This window comes from Sinocyclocheilus anshuiensis, unplaced genomic scaffold, assembly GCF_001515605.1.
Source record: "Sinocyclocheilus anshuiensis isolate Anshui unplaced genomic scaffold, SAMN03320099.WGS_v1.1 scaffold784, whole genome shotgun sequence".
In the NCBI taxonomy this organism is placed as follows: Eukaryota; Metazoa; Chordata; class Actinopteri; order Cypriniformes; family Cyprinidae; genus Sinocyclocheilus; species Sinocyclocheilus anshuiensis.
The window spans coordinates 1,020,595-1,030,019 of NW_015554160.1; the positions used below are offsets into that span (position 1 = coordinate 1,020,595).

The 9,425-nt window shown below is 38.0% G+C and overlaps 2 protein-coding genes across 2 annotated transcripts in view; both read left to right on the top strand.

Moving 5' to 3' along the window:
- Positions 1–1,702: 1,702 nt before the first annotated feature.
- On the top strand, positions 1,703–5,298 carry LOC107670814 (potassium channel subfamily K member 18-like). The gene is made up of 3 exons (XM_016463579.1): positions 1,703–1,925; positions 2,133–2,264; positions 4,468–5,298. The coding sequence occupies exons 1-3, from the start codon at positions 1,703–1,705 to the stop codon at positions 5,295–5,297; spliced, it is 1,185 nt and encodes a 394-aa protein (XP_016319065.1). The 3' UTR covers position 5,298.
- A 1,619-nt stretch (positions 5,299–6,917) lies between these two features.
- The window catches only part of LOC107670861 (synaptic vesicular amine transporter-like), a 15,772-nt gene continuing 13,264 nt past the window's right edge, over positions 6,918–9,425 (top strand). Inside the window, exons 1-3 of the mRNA XM_016463642.1 lie at positions 6,918–6,996; positions 7,264–7,437; positions 8,553–8,889. Of these exons, the coding sequence (XP_016319128.1) occupies positions 7,305–7,437; positions 8,553–8,889 (470 nt within the window). The 5' untranslated portion in view covers positions 6,918–6,996; positions 7,264–7,304. The remainder of the gene's footprint in view (positions 6,997–7,263; positions 7,438–8,552; positions 8,890–9,425) is intronic.

The window sequence follows — 9,425 nt, forward strand, 5'->3', positions numbered from 1 at the left end:
CGACCGTTTCGTGAACCTAGGAGAGGAGGTAATTCTGACTTTGCTATGACAATCTGGCTCTTCTGAATCAGCTACTGTTTTGTTATTAGTTTAAGTATTTGCTATTGACAGTTCAAATGCGGAGTTTTGCGCATCATGTGTGTGTGCGTGCGTGCGTGCGTGCGAGCCCGAGAGAGAGAGCGCGAAAGAGAGAGAGAGAGAGCGAGAGAGAGAGAGAGAGAGCGAGAGAGAGGGAAAAAACAGGCGTTTTTCCAGAGGTCTGGAACACAGGACTCATCTCTCCTGTCTTTAAAAGTGGAGACAAAACAGATCCTAATAACTACAGAGGGATCTGTGTAACCAGTAATTTGGGAAAAGTATTTTGCTCAATAATCAACTCTCGGATTTCATCTTTCTTAAAGCAGCACAATGTCATCAGCAAATCTCAAATTGGCTTCCTCCCTAAACACCGAACCACTGACCATATTCACACACTACACACGTTAATAAATGAACATGTACACCAAAAGAAAGATGGAAAAATATTTGCATGCTTCATAGATTTTAAGAAGGCATTTGACTCCATTTGGCATAATGGATTGTTTTATAAAATCATTCAAAGTGGCATAGGGGGTAGAATATATGACTTAATTAAAAACATGTATAACCAAAATAAATGTGCAGTAAAAATTGGACAGCAAAGGACAGACTATTTCTCTCAACAGCGAGGAGTGAGACAGGGCTGCTGCCTCAGCCCGACTTTATTTAACATATATATCAATGAACTGGCAGATCTACTGGACCAATCAAACAGTCCAGGACTACAATTATTCCACACAGAAGTCAAATATTTACTGTATGCAGACGACTTGCTAATTCTATCTAAAACACCAGAAGGTCTCCAGAACAACCTTGACATTTTAACTAAATACTGCCACGATTGGGCCTTAGACGTCAACATCCCAAAAACTAAGATTATGATATTTCAGAAAAAACCCAGAAATCTAGAACATAAACATATATTTACTTTAAACAACACCACACTTCAACATGCTTTACAATATAATTATCTTGGTCTGGTTTTAACTCCCACTGGAAATTATACACCAAATAATTATCTTTAAAAAAGCATCATATGACCCCTTTTTAATACACGCAAACGAACAGATATTAGCCTATAAAGTAACCATAGAAAACGTTCGCCTCTCTCTATAACGTCAACATCACAAGTAGCCCACTGTCATATTCAACACTTAGGCCTAACTATAGATTTAGCTTCACAACTGTTAACATAAAAGCAATGTTTGCGCATATGTTCATGTGGACAAAAAAAGGCACGCTTTTTTGGGAACGACAAATGTCCAGTCAGGCAGGGTTCAAGGGCAGCATTCAGGCTAAAATTTCACACATCTGCACCTGTCGCTCTCAACGTGTTCTCAATGGACGTCCCAGCTGAGATACACTGCTTGTTGTCTCTTCGTAGAACTGTAAGGCTATTTCTTAATCAGTTGTGTGTTGAAACGCTACAATAGTTTAACGAGGTATTTTGTGGGCGTACAGCTGTGACTCCGGTGAGGTCATTGTTTAAGATATTAAACATTAAGTTAAACAGGCAGTTTAGGTCTGTGGTTTGTTTCTGCAGCAGGGTGGTGTTCATCCGGCTCCTAACCACACTGCCATGAGAAGACAGTCTCATCTCCTCAGACATTATCGCTTCTGAGAGATGTCCGTGGGGGTCGAAGAGGGACGAAAGTCAGACTCAAAAAGAAGATGCGCGAGACTGTTTTGGCGTTTGTTTCCTCATGTTTTCCTCATTTTATCACTAATTTTATATGCGGTTTTAGGCGCGCAGATCTTTCAACACATTGAGAAGAAACCATTAAATGAGCCGGAGAACATCAGTGCGGTGGCGCGAAAAGTGGTGGAGACAGTGCAGAACCACACAGGTCTTACCTCGAGCTTATGTATGATTTATTATAACCTATAGGCTTTGTGTTGTTTCGCTGCGTTTAAATTATTCTATCATTTATTTTATGTGATACTCTAATGTACACTTGTAATGTAAATATTTATGTATTTTTAAATAACGTAGGCTATTTATGTTAGGCTTACGTTTTAATTAGCATTGTTCCCCGTTTCATTTTATTAATTAGATGTCTCAACACAGGAAGCGTTATTCAGTAAAATAGAAAATATTTTGACCAAATTCCGTAATGAAAGGGAGTATCAGAACTGGAGCTTCTACGGTTCACTTTTCTTCTGCTGTACATTGTTCACTACTGTAGGTGAGTAGTCTTATTTTTCTGGCACTTCAAAGTTTGTAAAGATTTCTGTTTTCTTGTGTTTTAACCTGAACCAAGATATTTGAAATCTGTCTGTCTCAAAGTGTTGTTGCATTCTGTGCACCATTGAGTCTGTTATTTGCTTGAGAAGCTCTGACCTTTGGCTGTATCTCTTGCAGTGCACACACACAATTGCACTGTTGCCCACAGTAACCAGCCTAACCATTATAAGACAGAAAACAGGTGTCACCATCAGCATGTTAAGGATTACTTTTGACTTTTTTCATTAAATCATGTGTTTCCGGCTATCCATTAATATCAGTGAGTATAAACTGAATGACCCTCCTAAGGTGTAAGACACTGAAAAGACTTCTAGATTTTGTTTGTGTTGCATTATTAATACAATGGGCACAAACTAGGTTTAAGCTGAGAGATAAATGATGTAGATGATATGGTTATGGTCCTCTACCATTATGCACTTGCCAAACAAGCATATATTGAAATATATTATCAAGAGCCTGCAATCCTGCAAAGTTTTTTTTTAACTGACACAGCTGTAAGTAAACACAAATATTAATATTACGTTTTAAATTGTCAATATCAATGTAGTTTTGTGTATTTTTGCAACTTTGGTGCCCAATACAGTTAAGTGAGTGGAATTCACTGTCATAATTACGGTGTATAGCTTTACATGTGCATTTGTTTCTGCCGTAAAGCAATCTGCCCTTTTTGCATTTCGTATCCACTCACCAAATTTTTTTTTTAGTAGGCCTACTCCCAGAGCAGACATTTGAAAATAGAATAATTTATGTAGAAAACTTCAAAAACTAAACATGTAAAACGTTTGTTCAAACCTGTGAGACTTCTCAAAACATATTCAGTTTGAGATGTTTACATAGGAAAGTGTATGAAACAGGAAACAACAGGGAGGCATAGGACATTCAAGAAAGGATTTAAACTCGGGTGACCTGCCCACTGCCTGACTAGGCTGTAGCAAAAAATATTGTGACCATGGATGGAAAATACAAGTTTCAGACAAAGATAATCGTGCTTTTCAAGCAATTGCCAGCAAGATACAGACAGTGTGCCAATACAGAGGGTCAGAGTCCGGAATTATGCACCAACTTATTTACACACTAGCCCAAACCAGCAAAACCATTTCCAGTAAACCTTTAATGGGCCTCTCTGCAGAGAGGCATTGTAATCAAATTATGATTTACTATACAGGATCACATGGAAGCAGCACATCTTTTGTCTGTATTCTGTGGCATAAATGTATTCTTTTACATTCACAGCTGTGGAGGATGTGGGGGAAAAAATCTCTCTCCACTCTAATTGTAAGTCACAGCTCAGATATTAATTGAATGTAAACTTTCATCTTTCAGGACTTCTTGCAGAAAAGCATTATGCAAAAGTGCCAAGCGCAGCAGTCTGTTGCTGTGGATGTCCATTATGTTATCTAGGAAGGGCGTATATCTTTGATTATCTCAGCAGTTAACTTTAATGAGTATTGGTTTTTGAGGCAGCTGAGGCTGATGAGTTCAGATGAGTTCATCTTTCCTTCTCTTACTTTCCTTCTGTATCGTATTCTTTTTTACATCAACCTCTCTGACACTTGCTCTGATGAAAAAAAAGAGATATTATCACCTACCCAAACAGTGGCAACAATGAGACCTATCTGTTGTCTGACAAAGCAATTACAGATGTTAAACAACCTAATGTTTTCGATTGCTTTATTTATTTTTTTAATATTTAGCTTTGATGCTTGGACAAAATGGGACAGCAAAACAGGTGAACTTTGGGGAGAAAGTACTTGATCAAATAAAATATAGCAACCATGTGACCATGAAAATAACCTATTAAAATCTCAAATAAATGTATGGCTTCATATTATGAGGACAGTTTCAGGCAATCACATTATATAAAGTAATAAATTATTATTATGCATTATTATTATACATTGCATTACTGATGCATTGATAACGACATCCAGCAGATGGCAGTGCTGAGACCCATTGGTCTAATACAGGGGTGCCCAATCCTGCGTTAGGTGTGTTTAATTAGAGTTGGAGCTGAACTTTGCAGGACAGTCGATCGCCAGGGGCAGGATTGGATACCCCAGGTCTAATAGGTGAAAAAAAGGGGAAATTCTGTAAGAAATAGAATTTCTAACTGTCAGTTCTGCTCTGTTTTTCTTGTATAACAGGTTATGGACGAATGTATCCAGTGACTTATGAAGGCAAGGTGGCTTGTATCCTGTATGCGATGGTGGGCATTCCTCTCATGCTGCTAGTCATCTCAGATGTGGGAGATATCTTAGCTGTTCTTCTTTCTAAAGCGTACACTCGCCTCAGCCTGTTCTTCAGAGAACGGAAGTTACATCGCTCATGCATTCACAGGCATGAAAAGGCATCATCTCCAAAACAAGTTCAAGGTGCTGATACCGACGGCACCTATATGTTCAGCCTGGATGTGATGCACGAGACAAGGAACATTCAACAGGTGATAAAAACCCAGTCGTCCCTCAGACGCACTTCCTTGCAGATACGTAACAAAGAGATCTTTGACCGCATAATGATGATTAAGGAGAACTTCAAGCTCAAAACCACTCTGACAAAATCTTGCTCGTGCCCAGACCTCGACCGTATGCCACCCACAAAAGCCAGCTCCAAGTTATTGATTGGCATCGGACAGGAGATGGACCACTTTAAAGTCCCTCTGCTGGTCATCTTGCTGGTAGTATTTGCGTATATGGTGGTCTGCAGTCAAATTCTGAGATGCTGGGAGAAGCAGATGGACCATTTTGATGCCTTTTATTTTACCTTCATCACCTTGACCACCATTGGCTTTGGGGACATTGTGCCTGAACACCCAAATTACTTTATGGTTACCTTTTTGTTTATTATCACAGGCATGGCCATTATGAGTATGGCCTTCAAACTCGGCCAATCACAAATTGTTAGCTTTTACAGGCGGTGCATTAAGTCTGTTAGCATGGGCAAGGTAGGAATACACAAAGACCTAGACAGTAACTGAAGGCAGAAAGAAGCAGTTGGTTTTTGTGGCTTTGCTAATGGCACATGAAATTACTACAGGAAAGCATGGGTATTCTCAGCGCAAGATGGTAATGTGTTTTAATATCTATAGGGTATCACTGCCAGTTTGATATACAGTGGGTTGAAGGGAAATGAACCATAGTCCTGCTGCAGTGAACAAGTATAGGAGAAAGAGGCTCAAAATGAAGCTTACACTCCTGTTAACTATTTCAGCCAAAAGCAAGGAAATGCATGAGACATTGTTTTTTTTTTTTTATGTAGCTTGTCAGAAATGCACTAGCAATGCAAGTCACTTATTAAATCCATTTATTCTTGGCATTTATTCATGTTCATGCAAGAAGTTTGTACTGTATGTATAACTGGGTATTCATAATATATCTGATAATATAACCAGTATTGTTTTTATTTTTTCATTCAATGCCAAGCGTGTTGTTTGATTCAACTTTCTGATCAATGCATTACTTTTCGCTTAGTGACATTAATGTTATGAAAGTAAGTGTGCATGTAAAATTTATTTATTCACTAATACAAAAGCTAGTATGTAAATATGATTGAGCACCTGTAATATCTTGGCTGTGAAACGTAATATTATCCACTGATCATGCACTTTGAAACCAAGTGAATAAATGAATCATTCTGTGCCATTTGATGAGTTTGTATGTTTACAAAAATATCTCTATCCACGTCTCTTCTTTTCTTTCTCAACTGGTGCTATAGAGAAAGTCAAAGGTTTGATTCCTAAGGAACACACTTAACTAACAGGCAACATTCTCATAATTTTGGCAGGGTTCTCTCAAAGTTATGAACAAACGTTTCTCCAGTAATGTTAATGGAACGTTCGCTCAAAGGTACGTGTTATTTAATAATGTTCTCAAAACAGCACAAACTCATGATTTATACACCTTTCATGGAACGGTTTTTTTTTTCTGAAATGTTTGACGTTCGTCTAACATTTTTAAATGCACTACTTGTTAAAGATCATTCAAAAGTTATATTTCCATGTTTTCAAAATTATACAATGGAATTTTCATTTAACGTTCGTATAACCATTAAAAACGTTTAAAAATGGACGTTTTGAACGTTCAGAAAGCATTCAGAAATAGCCTAACGTTTTCCACTTAATGGGAACGTTAGCAAAACGTTCTTAGAAAACCTTTTTGTTAGCTGAGCACATGGTAATACACAATATAGCTTGCATTTTCATTAAGACACTTAAAAAATAGCAGCTACCAAAATCAATATTAACACCTACCACATTCATAGTAGCCTAACGCCTCACTTCCTCTCGCGCCACAAGATAGCGCTGTTGTAAAACTATATTGAAGAAGAGAAGGCTGCTGATTTCACCCATCTGGTAAAACGCGTTGAAACACTTGGATATCAGACTGATGTCAAGCTGCTGGTGTTGCTGGTGCTGCCGTTAAACTCAACAAGTGACTGCAACTTTCCCTCTGCAAATAACTTTGAATAGATTTATACATAAAAAATAAAAGCAAGCAGTAAATAAGGTGTTCCTGCCTTTCTCATTTTTGTGTGACGGTTCATTGGTGTCACAGCACAGCAGCACACCCCATTTGAGTTCTCTGCGAAACAGCAGTCGAGCAACTAAAACGCTCCGCATCCAGCGTGCCTTTCACCCGGGATCTGACAGCAAAGCTCAATGCAAATGTGCTTATAAGGTAAGAATCAAAACCATACTGGGTGTATTATTCATTGCAAATATTTAGACTTAGCATAAGAAAGAGAAAAATCACAATTGTTGATAGTTTATTATTTTCAGAGAGCTTCAGTGCATATATTTAGCCTATGATAGTATAAAAGTGTAAATTTACTTTAATGTTTGACATATTTCTCTCATATCTAATCATCCCCTCAAGGTTCTCTTAAACACATTTTATGATGTTTTGATGCCACTGATGTTCTTTGACAGTCTTTGTTTTTTGCAGGATCTTTTTCACTCGCTCTTTGGCAATTGGATTTTATTAAAATGGGACTATTTGATGCCCTTAGAGATTTTAGTTTATTAACATGGCTAAGAGAAGAAAGACAGTCTCGGAGGCTGATTCTGTTGATCGTTTTCATTGCTTTGCTGTTGGACAACATGCTATTGACGGTGGTCGGTAAGTGCTTCTGTTGTTCACACCTGTTACATGTGCAGGCACGTATGACGCAGCGAGCACATAATGATAAACTTCATGCAAACACGGCTTATAAACATATGATGCATTTAACGATAACACTAACAGCCTATATTATCATGCTTTCATAATATATCTGTAATATTTACAAAACGTAACATTTCATATATTCATATATTTTTATATTTTGCATTAAGTATGCATTATAAAGATCAAACGAAAGTGTATACAAATGTTAGAATTAAAATATGGCGGGTCTCCTAATTAATAGGGCGGGTCTTCTTAAATAAACGAAATTAGCATTGGAAAAAATGCATTTTTGAATGAATGTTATAATTATTAATTTTTTCAATAATCGAGTTTAGAACAGTTTTGCAGTACTACTTTAAATTAATTGTTTGATTTAAATTAGTTCAAAAACTTTATTTGTTCGAAAGACGTGCATTGAAAGTAAAATGATAAATCTGATTAATATGCCTAGTAAATAAAATACCTTTAACTATCCTAAACGACTGCTTCCCCGTGTAAACTCCAGTGGCTGCAGTCTGCAGTTGATCTGAATTAAAGTATCTTGTCCTCAAACGCTGCCAGAGCTCCGTCCGCGCGCGCGCTCTGATAATGTGACAGGTGTGACGCGAAACCAAGAAACGGGCACGGCAATTAAGCTGGAAATAATACACACGATTAATATGGCCTGTGTGTACATACAGATGGAACCAGGCGGAAAATGAACCTGTCGTTCTTTGGCTCAAGTGTTGAATGAAGAGGCTTTTGAGCGTTATCGCACACGGTGTCCCTGTGGGTTATTTGCGCATGATAATGTCAAACGCATCTAACAAACCCAATTGTTCACTTGAAAGGTCAAATGTGGTCTTACACAGCTTGATAAGTCTTTGAACTTCCGTTTTTCTGGAAAATGATTAGTAAACGTATAGTAGATTTTCTGAATATTATCTATGTTTTAAGAGTAGAACAAAGCTTGCTCACTGCGAAACCTCAAGTAATGTAGGATATAATTTAAGACCATGTATAAACAAATGAATGATATCAATCTCTGTCTCATGGTTATTATTATCTCTACTCTTTCCTCTCTGTAGTGCCTATTATTCCAAGCTACCTGTACTCAGTGGACGACGAGGCTGCTCAGTTGGTCCGAAATCACTCCATGTCTCCTCTGTCCCCATCTGGCACCTTTCAGAGCATTGTGTCTCTGTACGATAACACAACACGCCTAACTGGCTTAAGCCCACAGATGAGCACGGCTAGCCCAATGACCCCGGCCCCTACTTCTGTGATGCCCACTCAAAATAAGTCTGACTGCCCCAAAGCAGATGACCAGCTTCTGAATGAGAATGTGAAAGTGGGTCTGTTGTTTGCCTCTAAAGCAACAGTACAGTTAATTACTAACCCCTTCATAGGGCCCCTAACCAACAGGTGGGTTAAGGCAAATCACGTGTTTATCTTTGAAAGTACAGCAACTAGCATTTCTCTCAAAAGGAGCATGAGATTGCATGATATGTTTGTGTGTGCAGTGAGTGTAAATGGAGTGTAAGTAAGGTGAATATTGCAGTGCAATTCTCTTTCTGTCTCTGTCTGTTGAGTGATCAGCAGTAGTGTGATCACTCATGCATGTGCCTTCACCCCTCTACATGCTGAGTATTGGCCAGTCCAGTTTAATTCAGCACCGCTGCATTGAACGGATTCCACTATGTATGGCAAAATCTTGGGATCAGTCAGTTATAATATTTTTTTTAGCAATGCGCATCACAGTTAGTAATGCACTAAGCATAACTCACAAGATGTGAAGCAAAAATAAAAATGAAACAAAAACACATTATTTATATGATCTTATGATTATTATAGTATAATAACCAGTGTTGGGGGTAATGCATTTCAAGTAACGCGAGTTACGTAATCAGATTACTTTTTTTCAAGTAACTAGTAAAGTAACGCATTACTTTTTAATTTAC